This window comes from Denticeps clupeoides, chromosome 1 (genome assembly GCF_900700375.1).
Source record: "Denticeps clupeoides chromosome 1, fDenClu1.1, whole genome shotgun sequence".
Taxonomy (NCBI): Eukaryota; Metazoa; Chordata; class Actinopteri; order Clupeiformes; family Denticipitidae; genus Denticeps; species Denticeps clupeoides.
The window spans coordinates 8,203,542-8,225,937 of record NC_041707.1 but is presented as its reverse complement, the minus strand read 5'-3'; the positions used below and the strand labels follow the sequence as shown (position 1 = coordinate 8,225,937).

The 22,396-nt window shown below is 42.4% G+C and overlaps 1 protein-coding gene across 4 annotated transcripts in view; it reads left to right on the top strand.

Moving 5' to 3' along the window:
- Nucleotides 1–22,396, top strand: part of npas3 (neuronal PAS domain protein 3) — a 202,718-nt gene that overhangs the window by 69,132 nt on the left and 111,190 nt on the right. For all 4 annotated transcript variants that reach the window (XM_028992415.1, XM_028992437.1, XM_028992424.1 and 1 more), the window contains one exon: nucleotides 5,988–6,232. In XM_028992415.1, the coding sequence (XP_028848248.1) occupies nucleotides 5,988–6,232 (245 nt within the window). The remainder of the gene's footprint in view (nucleotides 1–5,987; nucleotides 6,233–22,396) is intronic.

Sequence of the window (22,396 nt, the reverse complement as noted above, 5' to 3'; positions counted from 1 at the left end):
TGTTTTTGTGCGAATGTGTGTTTGTTACTCTGCATTTAAAGGGAACTGGATGAGAACGTAACCAGGATAATGTAATTGGTGTGTAACCAATCTCTTGTCCAAACAGCCTGTTCCTGTGGATTTAATTATGTGGCTGTGCTCTTTATCATATTACATTAGCTAAACCCAGCCATAAAGATGATTCACTCTCTAATGAAGATACAGAAAGCAAGGGGGAAGTGAGGATGCTGGGAAAATTTGGGGGGTTTTGCGGCTGGCTGTGTGCCTGCTGTTGATATTGTATCAGGAAACGTTTGCACAGGCAAGAATGTTTTTCTCTTTCCTTTTTTTTTGTAAGGATGGAGGATTTAAATTATTTGAGTAAAAAGTGAACAAACACTTTGCTCTGTTTGGAAATTATATTAATATTCAATCTGCCAGAATGCTGTTGATCCTAGAAACCATTTTCATAAAAGTGGCTGAAAATGTTCTGTCTTTTGCACGCTTTTTTCCATGTGGATAAGTCCATGCATGAAATTAGAATATTATGGCAAAGCCTTTCATGCTCTTGGGTAAATATTTTGTTTTAATATAGTTGTGAGACTTCTCACAACGCATTATGCCTCAAACAACAGCATGGAGCCCGCCATGTTTACTCACTCACTACACTGTACTTACACTATTCTCCTGCACAGTAAAACTCTGCTTTATTGAGGATTTTTCTTTCTGCTGTTGTGTGTGTTGAGCACTGTGTACATACGTGCTTCTGTCACTATGTTGAGTTAAAAAAATGGTTTTGTAGCTTTGTGTGTGTGTTAAGGGTGTGTGTCTGCACTTCATTATTATGAATTGTTTTTTTTCTGTGTTGGTGTGTATGAGATGGCCTGCTTGTTAAGTAGTGTGTAGGTAAATGTATGTATTTCTGTGTTCGCATGCTTTTTTAGTTTTGCAATGAATGTTTTAGTGTGTGTGTAAGTATTTAGTAAGTATTTGGTACACGTCATGTGTGATTTGGGTCTTTGGACCCAGTGGGATGCGGTCCTTTCCACTGCTGTGTTGTTGTTTTGCGTATAATTGCTTCTTTTCCATCATTATCACTACTTACCCACACCTAACTGTATAAAAAGACAAAAAAATGCCTAAATTGCTCTTAGCTGCCTGAACAGTGGCTCCTGTCAGCCCAGGCTATGGGAGAAAAACAAAAGGGAATAATTTACCCACCGAGAGGCATTACTGCCGGCCTTCGGAGCAGCATGGAGGATCTGCACGGGCCACACCGCGCTTCTCAGCCCCCGCTACGCCTTAGCTTACAGAGCCGGCTTTATCCTGTATAATCTGCCCGTATTATTTTCCAAATTGACCTAATCACTGCAGTCATAATCAATACGAGCCACAGAAAAGCTGATTAATGCTCACTCCACACGCCTGCCCGGCTTCATCTTTATTTTACCTGCTTTGTGCTTCCAGCAGGTATTGCCGTTAATGGCTTCAATACCGCAGCGAGAGGTAGGAAAACAAACACAAATCCAAAACACAAACACAAAGGAGCCATGAACACCAGAAGACAACAAATTAGTGCCCTTTTGTTCTTTTTTTTCTGCTTGATGTTTGTGCCAACTCCACCGTATTCCACTCAGCTACAAAACGGAACTGTCGTTTCAACTTTTTGACCAGGTGGAGGATAACCTGCGAATTTTGTCTGCGTTCAACAAATCACGTGCGTGTTGCCGTTTGACTGACTTTGGGTCCTTAACATTGTTTTATAGAGTTTAAACTTGCATCCATTGTCTTTTTTTTCATTCATTTTTCATATCCTCATATATCTGTGCTAAAGTGTATAGTTTAAAGTGTAAATTCATTTCATATTTTTTAATAGTTTCATCAGTTTTATGAGGCACTGAACGCCTCTGTGAGGTATAGTAAATTTGTGACATTGTGATTTTCTTTCCTTCTAAAAAAATTTACTGAAGGAACAAAATCCACCCATTTTTTTTTTTTTTTGGTCCCTAAACTGCTTGATCTTTTTCCCACCAACAGCTAGAGGGTGAGGCCCACACTAAGACTACTGTTTTTATTTAATCGTGCATGGCTGCAAGGTGTAAAGTAACACACTGCTTTATTGTCTTCACCTTCTGCGGCTGCTCTGAACTGGGAGCAGTGAAGGTTTGATGTCCTGTCTGGCGCTCAGTGCCGATTATCTGCCGTGGATCCCCCCAACCCGGGGCTGCGGCATTAATGGGGTATGTCAGCGAGCGCACAGCACACCGACGGGCTCCCAAGACGCCCGAGTCAGCAGGGACGGCCTGCAAAATGACAGAACTAATGAGGGCAATGGACAGCCGTGGCATCCACGATCTACTTCGCTGATTGATAAGGTTCTGGGTGGATCTTGAGGGGAATTAAAAGACCTTGAGAAAGGTTACCTTCAATATTGATATTTATTTATTTGTTTTATTTATAAGGCATGTTTCCTCATGTCTCGATATGCAAATGAGGGTCCAGTATCAGATCTCCAACTGTTCTCTAAGGCAGGTCACACTATCGATGGCTTCCTCTCTTGGTAGGCTGCCATCGCTGGTTTCTAAAACTGTCTGATGGGCTTAATGCACTGCTGCATTGAATGCGGAGGTGTTTGTTGTTCAGGATTAAACGTGTATCACTCAAACAAGCTCTGACCCTGATGAAGTGTAAGTCATACATTACGTCCGCTGCGATTATTTTTAGAACCAGTAGCTGTTTATAGTCGGCTGCCCACAGGTAATATTAATTAACTTTCCGGGGAACAGGGAGACAGCATATGTAATTGAAGCTGGAACCAACAATATGGCTTTTTTTTCTCTTTTTTTTTTTTTTTTTAAGTTCCTGCGTCAAGGAAGAGTGTGAAGAGCAATTGATTGGTTTTGGCATTTAGTCTCTGATCAGCAGTGTCATCCATTGCTTCAGCAGGAGGAGGGTAATCTGAAGTGACATTTCTGGTCTGGCGGCCTTTTCTGCACTGATGAAAGCAATTACTGCAATCCTGAATGATCATGGGCACAAGTTGCAGCCACTTGATGTATTTTTCCACCCGCCTTGTTCTTAGAAGTTCAAATGTTAGGTGATTAACTCATTTGATAAATAGGTCAACATGGCAAGGTGTGAGGTATTATATTTCCAGGTCTGTAGACATGATACTGTATTTCATGAGCGAACAGTTATTTCGGTTATTTCATGTAATTAATCACAATTACCTTTCATAATAATTCAAAAATAAGCCTTTTAAAATATTATTATAAAATGTTAGAAGTCATTAGAATTTAAATAATTTCATTATAATGTCCATAACCATAATTAATAATAATTCATTTTTTCCATTCCTGTTCAGTGTCCTGGTATAGGATTTAAATTGTGTGCTTTTAAACAATACTGATTGTGCACTGATGAAATCCTTCATCCCCCCCATGTGTTTTTTGTAGTACCCCATTGGCATTTTGACAAAATATGGAACATGTTCTGTTGTTTATATGTGTGTGTTTGTGTGTGTTGCTATTAACATCCTGGTGTAAAAGTTGGGTCAATAACATGTAAATGCTGTATAACTTAACAACACGCCTGAGCCGTTGAGACCACTAATGCACTGGGCCTGAGAACTAATGAGGCACTGAATCCAGATGTTGGCCTATCTGAAGTCTATTAGCCGTAAACATCATGGTTTTGCATTTGTTCTGTGTGGCCACAGTGTGATGCGGTGTGAAATTAACAAAAATCAGAATCTAAAAAGGTTATATCTGATTTTAACAATCAAACATATTTCTATATTATTAAAGTAATACTCTTAAGTAGCACAAGGTAGGGCTCTTGTGACCCAGATATCAAACCCTTGATAAATCTCCACTAAACACTGGAGTTATTGTGTACACTATAAAAGTGGAGATAAATATCAAGGCAGCATGATGCAATAGATTTTCTCCTTTGAAAGGGAAGGGTAAACTCTTTTGACTTTATGTTGGGAAATTGCATCATATCTTCTTGATATTTTAAGTTTATATGTTTTTTTTTCTTTGTTTGTTTTTACATTTTATAGTTTAATCCTTTCTGTGTTTTCTTGTTCGGTCATACATAATCAGTGTCTATTTTGAAGACATGTTTTAGCACAGCATCATAATTAAATTGAGCATTTTGTTATAAATATACATGTATAAATGCCTAATTGACATGACTGGGTGGCACCTTCATATCCCCCATTCTTGTCTGTAAGAAAAAAGAGGATGAAAAAAGAGGATGATCTCCATACACTGCTTGAGATCAAGCAGAACGTGACAGCAGATCTGCCTAATTTCATTTAGCCTGCACTCTCGTGCGGTAGGTCACTGGCTTTTTTTTCCCCCCTCTCGTCCTGTTCACAAAATGTCTTGCACTGATCTGTCTTCCTCATTGCATGCTTACAATCACCCTGGTGCCATGATAAATACTGTTTCATTCATTCATGCCAGAGGGCCAAAAGAAAGTAAAAAAAAAAAGGTGTTAAATTTACTCTTATAGAACGTGATAAATATGTCTGCGCTATGAAGGTCACATAACCTCAGTGCATCAAGAAATATTTGGCAGAGCGACATAATACTTTCCAAGTTTGCGGAACAAATGAAATTCTGCTGCGCTGTTGCACTTTGCCTCCAAACAACCATTACAACTAGCTTTATATATTGTCTGGGCATTCGACCATCAAATGGTGTTTTTTTTTTTCTGTGGTGACAGTTGAGATGATCGAGGGTAGCAATCCACTCGTTGGATGTAAAGGCGGCAGCTGCATGTATATTTGCCAGCAAAATTAAACCATTACACTCCCGATGCATACAAAAGCGAACTTAAATTGATCAGGGCAAGTATGTTTTTGGATCTTTTTTTCCTTTTAGGCTGAGGTTAGCTATTCATGCTATTGTAACTCTTCTTGAAATGGTTGTCAATCTTTGTTTATATCCACCTTTAAACAATGGCTTAAAAATACAGACAGTACAGAAGAAGATCCCTAGACGTTCTATCTCTCACCATCTTTCAAATCTGCCCTTAACCAATTTAGCGTTTATGATAAAAAATTGATCTAAGTGTTAGCCAGTAGGGAGCACAGAGGTTTCAGTCTGTGATTTATTACGAACTTAATTTAAAATAGCCGTAGATGATGAACGCTACAGAAAGTTGTGAGTTGCATTTTTTTTTCTTTTAAGGTCTGAAATTACATAAATCAGGGAGCTCAAAATCTGACACTGGAACAATGCTGCTCTGAGCTTTACATTATTAGTTTGCATTCAGGTAACATGTACATACTTTCTGCTCAAATGACTTGAATTCATGGGGCACAGTTGTAAAAATGCCTCTCTGCCATGTATGTTCAAGCGTCCATTTTTTAAAAGGCAGCTTTTTTTATACTGGTTCACTGATTATGGTTTTTAAACTCTTTTTATCAATAGAGGCTATCTGGGTTACTAATTTGATTACTTTGGCTGTTCTTATGGTCAGATATTACTGATATGCCACAATGGAGGAGTTCCCTGCACCCCTCTCCTGGGACAGCAGGACGCTCAGTGTTCCCTGAGAGGCACAACAGGGTCTGTGCCACTTTAGGTTTAAGTGGATGGGGATTGTCTCTCCACTGCTGCCATTCTCAGCGGGTGCACAGGCTCTGGGGTATTTCATTATTGGAGGTGTAAACCGAAATGTTCCCTCACCTGAGAGGAAGTATATGCTTTATGTGGATGTGTAATTTGAATATAAAAACACTAAAACCATTCTTTAGCATTTTTCTGTTGTATACACATATATTTTGAATATGCTCTGATCAGGGAATTAAAATATTATTTTGGTGTTTGGCAATAACAATAATATTAATTTGTAGTAAATTATGTGTAAATTGAGTTTATGTAAGATTGCAGCTGGACTTGAATTATAGAATTGTTTGCAACCCTGAGAGCATTTGATGGAATGTTGTGAGATGTGATAACCTGAGCTCAATTCCTCGCCTCCCCTCCTTGCAGGCTGCAGGCCCTGAGGAAGGAAAAATCCAGAGATGCGGCTCGTTCTCGGCGGGGGAAGGAGAACTTTGAGTTCTATGAGCTGGCCAAGATGCTGCCTCTACCCGGCGCCATCACCAGCCAACTGGACAAAGCCTCCATCATCCGTCTCACCATCAGCTACCTGAAGATGAGAGACTTTGCCAACCAGGGGGACCCGCCGTGGAACCTGCGCATCGAAGGGCCGCCACCCAACACCTCGGTTAAAGGTGAGGTCCTTCCCCATCTGCAGGAGGTCTGTGACAGCTGGCAGTTCATTAGCTACTGAGCTACTATTGGCTGGTACACTAACTTTACAAAATCTATCCAGCTCTCTACTAATGCAGTTAAGTAGAAGCTTTCTGATAATTTTGTTCTCATTTTTTGTTGAATGACGTATACATGCAGCGTTACTGATATTCACACCATTCACAGGCGCGGCCCTCATGGAGTAATGATTATGTTGCAGGGGGGTTATGGAACAGGCTTATGACTGCTGAATGAGTTGAACTCTGTGATGTGTGATTTGTTTGCTGGATTCTGTATTACGTCACATTTTTGTAAAATAAAAGTTAAAAGTGAAGTGATTGTCACATGTGATACACAGCACACGATGCCCACAGTGAAATTTGTCCTCTGCATTTAACCCATCACCCTGAGTGAGCAGTGGGCAGCCATGACTGGCGCCCAGGGAGCAGTGTGTGGGGACGGTGCCTTGCTCAGTGGCACCTCAGTGGCACCTTGGCAGATCGGGATTCGAACCGGCAACCTTCTGATTACAGGGCCACTGCCCAGTTTTATAAAACATTCTATTTCACAGATTATGTTTGCCGATTATACTACTAAAGTTATGAAATGTCAGAATGGCAAATCAAAGAGATTCTTACAGCGTAGCATGAGGAATCAGCACAACACATTAATATTAATACAGACATTGATGGCTTTAATAATGTCAAGTGTTGCTCGGCAGACACCATGTCCTTTAGCTCATTGCTGCGAGTGCTGGGAGAACTTTCAGCTGTTTGTGTTAGAGACAATTTTTTTCAACTCCATTTGTCTACGTCGAGATTTGCTGACCCGCTGCATTTATTCCTCCATCTTTTGTCACAAATGCAATACATTGTCTGGCAATATAATACCTCTCATCTAACTTATATTAAGGCTTCCGTTGGATTTCTGTGGTGCAGAGGCGAGATTTAAGAACTACCATGTGGCACCGTGGAAATTCCATATCACATCTATCCCTTAAGGGATCCCTTAAACCATGACCATTTTAATTAGCCAGGACCGCGGCCATTTTTCAGTGCACCGAATTTGCTGTCAGCGTGGGCTACAGTGGAGCAGGTTCCCAGTCAGAGTAGTGCTTTCTTCTGGAGCCGATAACCTTTCTTATAAACACATGAAAATGCTTCTTTATCTAACATGGCTTTTTGGAATGCGGTGACTGCATATGGCAGCTGACATAGTTCACATCTTGACGGGTCAGAAGTAATAATTGCAGTGCGTTGAAGTAAAAATAGCTCGTGCTTTGAGCTGCCACCACACTGCTTGCTCTGGCTAGCGCACAACAGATGGCATCATTGTTGGCTGGCTTTGAAGGAAAGCATGCATTTTAATGAGAAAATGTATATACAGAACAATGCGCTCCAGACAGGCCCCGCCCTGTGGCATCCTCTCACTCGTTTCGTCTTATTTTTACAAGATCAAGACCTGCACACGTCGCATTTCGTCAAAGATATAAGTTGGAGGGGATCATTTGGCAGTGCTTCGTTTAGGTGTTTTTAATGAACACTCAGCAAGGTGAATCCTCCCCGCTGCCCACCCCCCACCCCCCAGGACAATAAGACCCGCTGCTGTCCCTATATCCTATTGACAGCAGCACTTTGAATTGAATCACTAACTCAACACATTTTATTTGCTCTGCGTTTGGAACAGACCTCATATCGATTCCCGTTTTGTTGCCCCGTGTCACCAGCGGCTAATGGATACTCAGACTGCCCTCCCCAACCGAGCACCACCGCCATCCTTCTTCTCCATCTCTCCCCAGGCTGAGTCTGTTTGCTCTTGTCTTAAGCCTGGATAGTGAGGCTGAACCGGGGGGGTCTGCTGGTACGACGCGGCACATCCTCTCGTGTTGCTTCAGACTACAGGCTCGTGTGATGGGCTTTGTTTGGTTTACAGACACACGCACACACCCCACCCTCCCTCTACTCCCTCCTGTTCCCTTCTAACCAGAGGCAGCTTTAGCGTAGCTCTGTATGCTAATGCGGGCATATGGTGGCTTATTGAATAAGGTGAAGGAGTTTAGAGGGCGGACCCATTTTTCCTTTGGGTTGTTTGCGCACACAAGACAAGGTGAAGTGTTATTGTTTCTGATGTATCGGAGTCCTGGTTCATTTGGCAGTCCATTCCTTCAATCAGCTTGGCTCTGGCTTTACATGAATGAGCCATGCTGGCATGGCCACGGTTGTTAAAAACACACCCTGGGCTGAGTCCTCGCCAGGCATTTCTGCATAATAACTGATGATTGTAACCTTTTGGGAAATCTCTTTGCAGCGGCGACTTGGTAGATCAGATCTGTTTTGGAAATGGGTGTTTGCTTATGGAAAAATGACCATCTTTTCTTTTTCTTGTGAATATAAAGCCTGGCTTATGGCACGCCATTTGCGCTGATGTGATGGCCCTGCCACATATTAAAATCCAGCCTTCTTCTGTGATGTAATAAAAGTGGCAAAATGAGAATGCAGGCCTTTACCAGCAATATATGCTACAGCTATTAATGAACTAAAGGAATTTGACCTCATTTATTGTCATAACTTGGGCAAGTCTCCTCTTTCTTTCTTTCCATTTTTTAAATCCCCTTTATTTTTGGCATCCATTGACCTTTACTGTAATTGACCCATCAACTAATTTTTTCAGAACGTTTTAACCGAAATTTGCTAGTCTCTGTCAGGGGTGGTTCACATCTGTTGAAGGACACCGCACAAACAAGCATGACCTTCTGTTGTTTGGAGGCTGGCGCGATGCTCCTGACCCACTCCACCACCTGTGCCTTCATTACTCATGCATGCAGAGCAGAAAGCAGTCACCAAAATGCCACACTTTATGAGCAGTGCACAACCCCAGGCTTCCGAACACATGAGGGAGAAAAAAATTACTGTACACCCCTTGCGACTTTTACTCTTTATACACCTGTCAACATGCAAGTCACGAAGCTATATATGTAATTCATGGTGGTTTACTGGATTATTTATAGAGTTTGAATAATATTCACAGGGGTGTAAATTACAGGTTTCATCAGGGTATGATTCCTTAAGTATGATTATTTTCAAAACCTTAGAATATGATTAGGTTCAAATTCAATACTGAGGTAAGTATTCAACATAAAGAAATGTCACACATTTCAATGAATTAAAGCAAAACAGTTAGCATTTTATCACATATATTCTATTCTATTAATAGGCACTGTTAGGTTAATAACTGCCACACACTAAATTATAACAGCTGAATGAGGCAGATTAACATGACAGTCGATCACTAAAATTCTGGGACAGGCAAGAAAATAGCACATGAATCGATATTTTTTGTGGTTATGTCAATGCTGTGGATCATTATCTATTAAGTTGGTACATCAATACAAATCAATGTATTGTTACACCCCTGTTACTGACTGTGTGTTTGATCATGCTCAGTTGATTCTGCTGCACTTACCTTCATGACAACCAGAGTTGCCCTTTCTCTATTCTCATGGTGACCAGTGACCTCAGCCATGGTACTACACAAACCACAAACCAACACATGAGACAACAATAACTGTGTGAGTCGGTCCAAACATAAGATGTTATAAGCTGTTTGCTGTGGTATATTTCAAAAATGATATGTACGATAATCGTGCCAGTACGGAAATCAGCACGTTGTTTTATTGAGCTGTGATGTTTCTTATGGCTCAGTGAGCCCAAGTTTTGAGGCACTATAATTGGTGTAGTGCATGGGTAGTGTTCACTAATGTAACATCAAGAATGTCTTCAGGAATAAACAGAAATAAACAAGCATGAAAGGGCTGCTTGCTGGGTATTTGTACATTGGAGAGAAGAAACTTTGTTGCCGTGTAATTATTTCTGACATTTCAAGACAAACTTGTAGCTCCTAGGGATGACAGCTCTCACGCACTCTCAAGTTTCTGTTTCCGGATGATTTAAACTTTCTGTCTCCTCCCTTCCTCCTCCATTCTACTCCATTCTTTTTTTTGCTCTAATACCACTTCCTCTTACAGACATAATGCCTGTAAACGATCTAGTGAACCTCCACTCACAGCCCAAACAGGCATATAGATGATAAATTCATGTATTCTGGCTGGTGAAAGAGTGAGTGTAAAACTTGCGAACGCTCTCCACGTGCTACACCTTACAATGCCTCTGAAATATGCCCTGATGTGTTTCACTTAGCTCGACAGTGAACGCTTCTTACTAGACCATAACCTTCTCTCCAGCTGAAATCAGCCTTTTGATACCACTCTGTATGTGAACAAATGTGTTGTTTTCTTTTTAAGATTCTATGAGCTGTGATTAAATTTAAAAGTAATGCGAAAATTGGATTGTACAGTGGCTGTCCTGCCGAAATGAGCTGCAGCCATGCCAGGTCTACATGTTCCTCGTCCAGAATTAGCATAATTTTGTCAATAAATCTCCAGAGAGACCTTGAAAGTGAGTGCTGGACCCTTAAACTCCAAGTAGCTGATGAAGTAGCCTTTTAACACGTGTTGATGTCCAACAAATCTCTCGCTCGCCCACCTGCCACAGGTGAACTTGTCCCGGGCAGCCCGCTCCGCATTTTCAGAGCTCTTAGCGGGGGTTATCTTATTAAAGCCTTTTGACTAGCATCACAAAGCCAGCCACTGGTGTTAAAGCCCCCCACATTCCTCACCCCCCTCCCTTCATATCAAGGGCTTTTGGGCGAGCAGGTTGGCTGTGAGCAGGGCGTTGATTAAAGTGCACTCTCCCAGTGCCTACTGCTCATTGTTGGTGGTAATGAGGGAATTAATGGTGTTTGCATCACAATAGAGAGAAGGCAATGCCGAGAGAGGCCTTTTCGCTCACTGGACCTTGTGGAAAATGGCAACCTCAAAGGTTTTCAGCATGCCACCGTAGCCCGGCAGCAACGGCAACGCGAAGGGAGGGCCAAACAGCCTTTCCGTATTGCTCACTTCATAAATGCATGGTAATTTGCCCGGCTGTGAATGTGAGATGTTCTTTTCCCCAGTCGTGGTGTAAGGAAAAATTGAATGACAGTGAGCAAAACAGCAGTAATTATAAAACTAATTACTAAATGCTGATGATGCCCATAGGCTTTGCATAACTAAATTTAGTAGAGGAAATTGCTTTTGGCTCAATTGAAGCTGTGGGCATGTTTTCACCCCCTATTTTTTATTTTATGTATTTATTTTTTTTTTTTCATACAATGCTCACCAAAGAAAATAATTGCCATGGAAACAATTACTTGTACACCTTTTTTTCTGGGAGACACAAACAGCTTGAGGAAGCATTGTTGTTGAACAATGTGTTTTAATGGCAGCGAATGGTGTAGTGTTTTTATTTACTCATGAATAGATTACTGTTAAATGGAACATGCGGACAAAAGAAAAACAGCGTGTCTGGGTGGAAATAACACCATAATTTTCTTATTAAATCAGACTATTCATTTTACGAGTCTTTCTCAGGGACGCGCATGCGTGCCTATATGTGCGGGTTGGGGGCTGCATCTGAAATCTCCCCTGTACTTGTGTAGAACTATGCACTTAATGGGCCATTTCTCTTTCGAATGGAGACAACAAAGCCACTGCTGGCAGAGGCGTGTGTGAGATGACTCTCCAGGGTGCCTTCAGTAGCCCAACAGTCTTTTTTTGTGCTGTGTTTGTGTTTGTGTGCCTGCGTGTGTGTGTGTGTGTGTGTGTGAAGGTCCACACTGCAGAAGTTCCCCAGCAAGATATGATTACCGTTATCCTTGAGAAACTCCATCCTTTAAAAGCATTTCTGATCAAGGGGAGCAAATCCCTTTTATTTCCACTGCTGCATTTGCCTCATTCGCTATATGTGTCGGTGCCACACGTTGCACTGGTAGGTCTGGTAATTAGCCCTGTAGGCAAATGGTGCAATAATGGCACAAATAAATCAGATTGACAGTGTGAAAGAATATGGAAGAGCTTGTTTCTAGCTCTGTGACCGGCCATTTAGTCAGCTGCAGCTAATATGCATACAAAGTGATACAAATCACCAAGCGCTTACCTTGTGCGGTTCGAAGGAAGCGCCTGCTCTACCTCTCTGGGGTCGTCGCAGGTGCTCATCCACCTCATTTTTTCACCTGACAAATTCAGTGTACTCTTCAGACATTTTATATAGTGCTGCCCTATGTTAAATCTGTGCTAGAAACCTGCCGTTTGAGCTCTGGGTGCCAAGGCCAAGCCAGCCCATTCTACCTGCGGTCACATGACTGCCGTGCTTCAAGAGGGAGTGCAACGTTTCTGGAGACCAATGTCTAAAAGCGCAGCGTGGAGCTGGAATAAAGCAACGGCCATTTGCTGCTAGCATTTCCTTAATAATTTTGTTACCCCAGTACCTCTCAGTATGAGACAAATGAAGCATTATTGGCTTGTGGGGCCGTGGTAAATAATTTAGTTTCCACTGCTCTGACAGTAAATTAAAATGACGTGAAAAGTGCTTGTTGAATAAAGAAAGTATCCAATCAAATTTAATTGGCTTGAGTCTGGCTATGGTGAAACGTTTTATAATTAAACCGACTTGTCTCTGTGCTTTGCAACCTTGCATGAATTAGGTCATCTAATGCAATTTGCCAATCTGAAAGCATTCCAGGATGGCTGCGATCATTCATTATTTGCTTACCAAACGTCCCCTCCCCTTCCAGCCTGGCCACACCGTTAGGTGGAAATGTCAGAGATTTCCGAGGAAGGTCATTGAGCTCTTTGGCCCTCGTGGTCTTTTCTCATGTCCCTGCCCCTCTTGGCAGGGCGCAAACGAGTCCCCTAATCATCCAGTTTAATCATCCTATTTTCTGCCCCTCAGTGGACCCGCTCCAATCCTAATCACTGAGCTTTCTTGCTGTCGCAAAGGCCCTCATATCGAAACCAATGGATTTGAGCTGGGACATTGGGCCAGAGGGAGGGGCCGGGCGCGGTGAGGAGCCCAAGAGAGAGCCGGCAGCTCATGCGTGAAGTGAGACGCTATTGCGATCTTAATGCACGGCCAGCGCATCTCGCTCACCTGCTTTATTCATTAATGTCTATAATAACACTTTTGATAACGGCCTCTTAGAGGGGTCGTTTTCCCCCCTTCGCCCGCAATGAAATGTTGTGGCAGCAGTAAATAATTTTTTTCACCAGTAGTTGAGATAACACATCCATAGAGCTCCTGAGGTGACTCTCTGAACATCAGCCCACAGAATTCCTCAGACAAATCGTTGTCTCGCTTGCCCATCGACCCTGTGCCATCGCCTGTGGATCCGTTCCGACTCTGTTGCCATGGCTGGAAAAAAAAAAGCGATGGCCAGAACGAGAGAGAGGCAACACGTCGCTCAGATGGGAGGCTTCGCTCCAGGGTACGCAGGCACGTAGAGTCCATCACCCATGTGTGGTCAGCGCCGCTGGGACTGAAGCCCAGTCAATCAGCCCATAGCCCACAGCCTCCAACCAGCCACCCCTACTGCCACCTCCACACCCCAGTCACACTATCTCTGCTTTCGATGGTGTCCGGCCGCTAATGAGAAAGTATATGTATTCATGCATAAAACATCCTGCCCATTGTTTCAGCTTCGCGGAGACCATTCTGCACTGTAGACATCTTGGTGGCATCCAGCTTTTCAAATTTTCCCTTTTGTTGTGATGGAGGGACCCTGGCTGTTTGCATTTATTTTGAGGCTTTAAGTAATTATGAATGAACATGCGGGTGCCTCACCTTTCACTGTCCTCACTGCATGACCCAGTGGGGTGATGACGCTTGTCCTTCAGCATTCACAAATTTGATTTTGTGTTTTTTTTTTAATAAATGTCAATTTTTGATCTGCACATCATGTTGGTACATATGTGTATTAAAATTAGCAGACATTTACATTATATGTTATATATGTGCGCTTTTATTCTGGTGCCATTAAATGTAGCCAGGGAGAATGGTTTTTGGAGACCACAAGAAAAAGATATAATCCACAGGCCTAATGTACTTAGTACACTGAGTCAAAACATATTTGCATATTCATAGTCATGGAACTCCAGCTAGTGGTGTTTTCTTATATCACAGTGAATACCAATAAGCCATCTCGGTTAAGACTTCCATGTATTTATTTTTGCACATTTATTTCTGTGTTCTGTTTTTCATTACATGAAAATTGCACTGACCCCAATCATTTAATGCTAAGTATGATTTACATCAAATGAAAATACATATTATTTCAGAAATTCTGGAATTGCTTGTTCACAATTTCAAATAATCTCAATTTATGTATTTATATACACATTTGTGTACTGCTGGTTGAATGCATTTGGTGATATTGACTTGTTAATGTTTGTTGGGTATGACTGGCCACACCTAGGAATAGCAGTAAGTCAGTGGAAGGCAATTTCTCTATTCCATTATGATTTAATTTGATGTTAGTCCTTGAGGGGCCTGTCTCTCTCTCTCTCTCTCTCCCTACCCCCTCTCTCTTTCTCCTTTAGCCATTATACAGTAATACAGCTCCAAACAGTGTATGAGTGTGATGCCGGGGAGCAGGGGGCCTGTAATGCAGCTGGTATTACATTAACTGCCTCTTTCCTCTCCGTCTCTCCCCCCAAAAACTGCCAAGCCAATTAGAGGCAGAGGAGGATTTGTGTACCAAGGCGAGGTCTGTAAATCCGCTGCCATATATCCCCATTGTTTCACGCGGGTCAGGGGCAGCATGTTCCGCTGATTAATAACGACTTCCTCTTTCTTCCGTTCTGATTTGTTTGGGTGTCAACTTGTCTTGTGCCGGCAAAGGAGATGCGTCTTACCAGAGAAAGGTTTAATTGTTGAGAGACTAGGACACGAATAGACACACACACATATGCAGGCACACAATATCACACTCAGCTGCTCATTTGTCTTAACAGAGGGAAGATCAGTGTTCCTGTGTGGCTGCAGATGAGGCAGCTGCGTCAGAGCCATAAAGGAGCTGATGCCATTAAATGATATCAACTTCAAGGCAGCATTTTTATTTTGAACTTTCCCCCTCCTTAAAAAAAACAGCATTCAAATTATGCAGATCCTTTAATTAAACTGTGCCGATGGTTTGTTGTTTTTTTTATCCTCTGCTCTGGTCTGCCCGAATTTGCATTGCTTGGATGTGAAGCAGCGAATACCGGTGCTTTATGTAGTGTTATGGCTTTGTCTAGCAGATTCTTCCAGCAGGGACATCAGTTTCACATGCATTTGCGCGACAAATTGAAACAATGTTCAAATGACACTGTCAGGGTAATCAGTGTTACAGTGGCTTATCACAGAAATGACTAGCCTTTTAAGTGATAGCGATTGGTTTTTCTGTTCCTTCGCAGTATATTGTGGCAGCTACTTAGGCCCAGGATTTATAGATGGAGATAGCAGAACAGAATAAGGTAAACGTGCAGAATGTGCATTTTTTATTTTCTGAGTGAGCTCTGTGATTGTCTGTATTATTAGCATCAGATGTGCCCTCTGACTTCCCATCTGAAAGAGATCATGGCTTCTTCTGACCTCCTGCTGTATTAAAATAGCGTGATAATGCAAATTAGGATGACCTTCATGTGAGTGAAGTCCAGAAGCAGCCATGCAAGGTATCATGTGCACGTGGGCATGGTATTTTTTAATAGCTTAGTGAAGACCACAGGGATGAATTTTGGAAAGAGAGGGAACATTATATAGGTTGTATATAGGTTGGAACATTATATAGGTTATAGGTTGTTTATAGGTATTTAACTAAATATTTTATGAATGTATTTCCCTTTGAGGCTCACAGATCTGGAAAAACTGTGTGTGTGTGATGTGTGATGATTATCCTCCATGTCAATCCAGGGGAGTCTCTGTTGACATGTGGGCGTGGGAGGGTTAAATTAAAATTTAAAACCCAAACAAGCATTGAGAATGACACGGCAGCCTTCTCAGAGATGCACGATGATTCCTGCTGTCATGGAAGCGAACAGCTTCAAGAAGCCAATAAGAAGGAGGAAGAGAAAGTCCTTAATTGACAATTTCTTGAAAATTGCTGAAGGGAAAAACAAAAGAACAGCCTTGGGTTGCCGGGGTGTAATAGGCCGTTTCTCATCACTGTCGCTGGGATTGAGCCTATACAAAATCGATTTATTTCTCGGGTAACTCAGAATAATTGAAATACAGACAACGTTTGGTTCCAATTTACCAGCAATAAAGTTGTAATAGGGTTTTCTCTGCAATTTTAGCCTTAATGCACTCATTCTAAAGAGCAGTATTTTGCCAGTCGAACAAATAGCATCACTGAGGCTTACGACCAGTAATAGGCCCACATTGATGCACACATTAAACTTGTTAAATCAATTCTGTAGACACTTTCTAAAGTGGACTGTCTGTTCTCCTCTGCCGGCCTACACATAGCCCTCATACGTATCAATCACTTTCATTCAACCATAATGATTCAGGCCTTTTAGTTTGTAATTATTTGTGCGCTACAGACTGAGTCAGAAAGAAAAAGGGGAGAGCGAGCGGCCGAGCGAGTGTGCGGAAGAAAGAAACATCCAACATGAGAGCGTATTTATGGGCCTGACTAATGTTCGCGACAGACGGCTGCGTTCACAGGAAGAAAAATGTGACCTATTTCAAACATGTTCCCTGTATTACTTCATTGATCATTCCCTTTTTAGACATTTCCCCCTCTGTGTCTCCTTTTTGTTTTGTGTTTTTTTTAAGAGATAGAACTTCTAAGGATTTTAAATTGTACAGATTTTTATTGACTCATGCTATTCTACGCGAAATGCCTGTGTTAAATATAAAACACGTAGAACACGCATCATAAGGGCGAATACACATATGCTACTGAGCGCATCGTGCCTGCAGTTCAGTGGAACCGGGGGCCAAGTGGGTGCGTCTCCCAGGCTTTGTCCCATTACGCAGGTTCAGTAATTAAAAGCCTCTCTGTGCCGAGTGGCGTCTGCCTGGCAGCTGGTGATGTATTATAGAGACGTTCAGCTAATCGATTAAAAGCTCAGAGACATGGGAGACGTCTGACAGCACTGTACTAACATGAAATTACTCAAGAGTCTGGACAGTGTAATGGGGCAGGGGGTGTGGTTAAGGGACAGTGGCTGGGGGTCCACAGGTGAGTGGAGCCCCCTTTGGGACGAGTTGCGGGATGTAGACCCCGTGTAATTAGGACGGCCGTGTTTCTACAGGATTTCGGAATTATCGCGAACCAGGGTGGGGAGAGTTGGAGGTATTAGGGTGGGAAGATGGAGGGGGGGGGTGCACATTCAAGCAAAAACTTGGCCTCCGTCCAGCACGGTTGAAATTACATGAAATTATTCATCTGCTGGGGAATGTGAAATCAGACTAATTGCCTTTTAAAGTAGCCTGTAGCCGCAACTGGACCGGCAAAGGCTGGGCGCTCCTGTGGCCCATACCCACTCTTGCCAACCCCGGCTAACCCCCCACAAAACCAACCACCCACCCCCTCAGGAGAGCTCAGCACCTCAATCCATTTCACAGCTGAGATTCCTCCGAATCAGCTGTGATTCGACGTTGTGCGAAGGTGCCCCTTTTAAATGTAAATTCGCAGTAAACCGCACTTGTTGGTCCTTTGCCACAAACAAGGTGAAGGGGGGCTGGGCCGTCTGCAAACATGGAAATGCAGCGAATTTATTAACATCGAGAAGCGAGCGCAGCGCACCAGGAGCGAACGCGAGGTAAACACAGCACTTTGTCATCCGCCGCCGGCCGGACCGCGGAGCCCTCATGCTGAATTATTATTATTGTTTTTAAAGGCCGCGCTCCGGTAGCGTGGCGAGGCATCAGACAGGATGTCTCCGGCATCCTGCGCCGACACCGAACACAGGCCCTCACCTGGCAGCACAGCACCATCAGAGGACGTCCGTCAGAGTGACAGCCATTGACATTGAAGCATCAAATTAAGTCATCAGCTGGCACAGTTTTATTCTGCAGTGCCTTTCACTTGCCTTTTGCTGTTGCCTTTCAACTGCCCACTTGATGTAACTCTGTGAAACGGTGTGTGTGTGTGTGTGTGTGTGTGTGTGCATGTCAGTGAGTTTTATTTATTTATTTCAATAATTGGCCCAGTTTAGGTCTGCATCCAGCAACATGCAGTCCTCTCCATTAAGTCATTCATGCTGTTGAAAAACGGGGGAACATTTTATCTGCTTCCAAAACACATAATCGCCACAATTACAGGCCACTTTATGGAGATCTGTCACCCCTCCTGTTGAGCTCATCACAGCGCTCTGTTCTCCTGCCTCGGCGAGGCTTCAAGTGCAAACTGTTGAGGCTGTGCTTTAAAAATAAAAAAGGGGAGGCCTTTTGAAATCATCTAAAGCTTATTTGGAAAAGGGGGCATCGTCTTATGTTTTTAAAAAGGAGAGAGAGGGAGAGGAAAAAAAACTTTTAAAGCCCAGCCTTTGTAGCAAACTGTTCGGTTTTTCAGCAACAATAGAGATGGTCTAAACCTTTTCTACTCCTGAAAGTGGCCAGCTTTTTCACCCCACATTTTGTTGTTCTATAGACATTTGGCTCGTTTGGGAGTGTGGCGGTTAAGAGGAATGCTGGATTGCATATTTTGGTTGTTTAATGAGAAGAGAGGAAGCGGGTGTCACCGCGGCTAACAGGGCATCCAGGATCGATAAATGAGGAGTGTGCATTTTAAGCAGATGGGTCATTTCCTCTCCACGGTGTCTGCAGGGTGAACTGAGACATGGCAGCTGCATAAATACACACACACACACACACTCTTATATGTTCAGACATGCACACACACATATGCACCAAGGTTTATGCACAGCAAACATTTCTCCTGCATTCATTCACATATATACTCATACATTAGCATTTTTTGCAATACAGCTGTATGGCCATGCAGACACAAAATAGCCAAATTGCAAAGTAAATCATGCAAAATGAAACAATCCAGAAAACACAACAAACATTCATTTAGTCGCTGTATCTGAATGGCATAATGAGTTCACGTTGTAAACCTGAAGTACAAAAATGGAGTGTGAACATGACTATGCAGCATTCTCATGGACGTAACACACTCGTAAATCAGACCGGAGCCCGTAGCTGTATTTCCTTTGCCCTTCCACTCATCTGATTAGTCAGGTGGTACAGCGAGTGCCAGGGCCCAGGCCTGCGGAATGCAGCAACCTTCGCCTCATTAACCTGCAGAGGCGAGAGAGAAGCGTGCCATGCCCTGAACCTCATACCCTGCCTGCGTGTTTGCTGACATGCAGATTCCCCCCCCGCCTGTGCTAACGAGTAGATGGAGCTTCTCCCCAGTTCCAGCGGTGTTGCTTTCTGAGCGATGGCAGCAGGGGGGTCCTGCTTCACACTGGGGGTAAACGGGCTGTGGGCACACATACCCTGCTTGACTAGAGGTGATGTGCTGGAGTGTGTAGATGGGCTGGGCAATATATTAAAACATTTGATTACAGTATTCGATATTCATACAAACAACAACCGTATATTTATATCACTCTGAATGTAAATGTAATTTTTATGATTGTTAATGTCAGACTCCCAACATTATTTTTTCATTCAGATTCAAAGTTGTGAAGGGGGTTCATTTTGTCACATGAACATATAAAGAATATCATGGACTATTCCATATTCTCATTTTCCTTCATTGTATTACATGGAAATATTTGACCTCACTCATCTCAATGAATATCACAACTGTCTCTATGATCAACTGTTCACTGTCTGATCTATAGGATATTTCATTTTATAGGATAGGATCTAGATCTATCTAGAACTTATTTAAAACATATTGTTGATCAGCAAAATAAATTATTGGTGTCAGAGTGAAGTGGGCGTCATTTTGTTCTCTTTCACTCATTCTAGGATCATGCTGAGCGTTTAGAAAAAAAATCCTCAAAGCCATAATAGAAACAATGGAGGCAATTTTTGGATCCATTTTAGCCTAATCACTGTGCCACAGACGCAGTTGCTCTCATTCTCGGGTTGCGTGAAAGCCAGGCTCAGCATGTAGCATTAATGCCTGCTTACAGCGGCTAGCAGACAGATGCTGGAACAGTGCTGAGTCTGTGATGCGTCTTCCCCCATTCGCTCCTCACGTCCCCCTTTTTAGCACATGATAAAAACGCTCACCTGCCGCCGCAACCAATCATGTTTTCAGTAGAGCAGCTAAACAATTTTATTGCTGGCACCCTCGAAGCTTTAGTGTCTTAAATTTCCCCGGTAATGGTAGATTCATTTCTGGCTGCCTAATGCAGTCCAGTTAAAAAAACTTGTAGGTGAGTTGCAGCAAGACAAGCAGCAGGCATAAAAACAACTGTGTGCAGTAAATGGCATCTTTCTTTGTTGTGTGAAACTCAACTGGTGGGACCACTATTGTGCTATTTTCAAACTTCAAACTGCAGCACTATGTCAGTTTTGTTCAGATTTGTATAATTAAATTGCTAAAACCAAAAAATCTTGCAAACAATCTTTAATGCATGGGGTTATACTGTAAGAATGAGGAAGATAGATGTCAATCATTAAGGTCCTCCCATACCTGTTTATAAAAAGAAATCATCAAAAAGATTGTGGTTTGGAAGGCAGAAATAATTACACACCAACATAAAGGATTTCTCTTTCAACATGCAGATAAATACCAAGCCTTTTTTTTTATTTTTGGTTTTATCCATTTATATCCATTAATCCTGAGGATGCCTTTCACCTTACACTAGCAAACGAGGCCTGGGCAAAATAGTGCCCTATATGACACTGCTGTGGTTGTGTTCATCGAATGAAGCCCTTAAACCCTGAGAACACAAAGATGAAGGCAAAAAGACAGGCCTGGATGTTATTTTGCATAGCAGTGAAACATGCGAACTGCGATGGAGCAGCCCAGACGAGTTTTAGCGTAGCCTTCCGTTCTTGGGCAGGCTGTATATACTGCCAGTTCTAATCTCGCTTTCAATTATTCAGTATTACTTACTTGGGTGGGTGGTTGCGTGCTTTAGAAATGATTAAGACAGATGAATGCTACTCGCTGATGCGAAATGTTTGGCTTAGTGTGAGCAAGGACACCTCGTCTGCCTCATTAATTTTTACTGCGCAGGTAGTCTCCCAGGGGTGAGGCTTGTTCCCTTCAAATCCAGCCAGAGATGACCACCCAGCCCCAGCTCTCGATTATCTGCCCTTTCCTGTTGCTCCTCAAGCTGGCAGAGCGTGTGCAGTGCTGCAGAGGCTTGTTTTGAAACAACTCAGTGACTTGTTCAGTGAGCACGGCGCCCAAGAGGCATGAACAGCTTCTCTTCGAACCTCTGCATCCAGCTGGACTTCAGATTTAGGATGAAATCTTCTGACCTGCTAGTTCCTGTATTTTGAATTTTGAAGAATTTTGGAAGTTAGACCACCGTGAAGCTGGTTAATACAGATAAATGATATAAGTTACATAGTTTTATCATTCATCCAGCCATCATTGGGTTATTCTAAAACTATTTATTCAGATGAACAGTAAAAATACCTTCTGGAGACCACAGGGAGGTGCTCTATAGGCCTTGTGTGCAAAGTTCCCGTGATCACCTGACAACTAATTAGCATTTTGACCCTCAGGCGAATACCCAATAAGCCTTCACAAATCGGCCTCATCAATTTATTTATTTATCGGAATTTCTTTCTCTGGAAAATGCTGATATACATCGTCATGAGACATTTCAGATTAACAATTTGTGATGATATTAATACCAAGGCTAGTTTCCTATTTATAAAACAGGCAATCATTTATGCAATATCTTTAGAAAACAGATCATTGTACTACACCAACAAATTGTTTGAAAAAGCCATAAAGAAAAATACTATTCCCATTCTACATATTTCTTGGTTCAAAAAACTGGATTAATCTAAATTTAAACATCCAGAAAAAGGTGGCATTTGGTGGCATCAGTTGACACCAGGGCCATTTATGGCATCTGCAAACTTGTCTCTGGATATTGACATATTCAAGGAGAACAAGGTGAGAACCGGACCTGAAACACTAGTCTCTTTGTTTCAAGAAACCATCATTAAGTTAATTTAACCTGTGCATCACAGTGCCACTTGTTTTCTTAAAAAAACATCTTGCCTCTTTTATCAGCAGAATGTTCGTTTCCTGTACCTGTACGTGGTGAGAACCATAACATAAATACCAAAACAAAG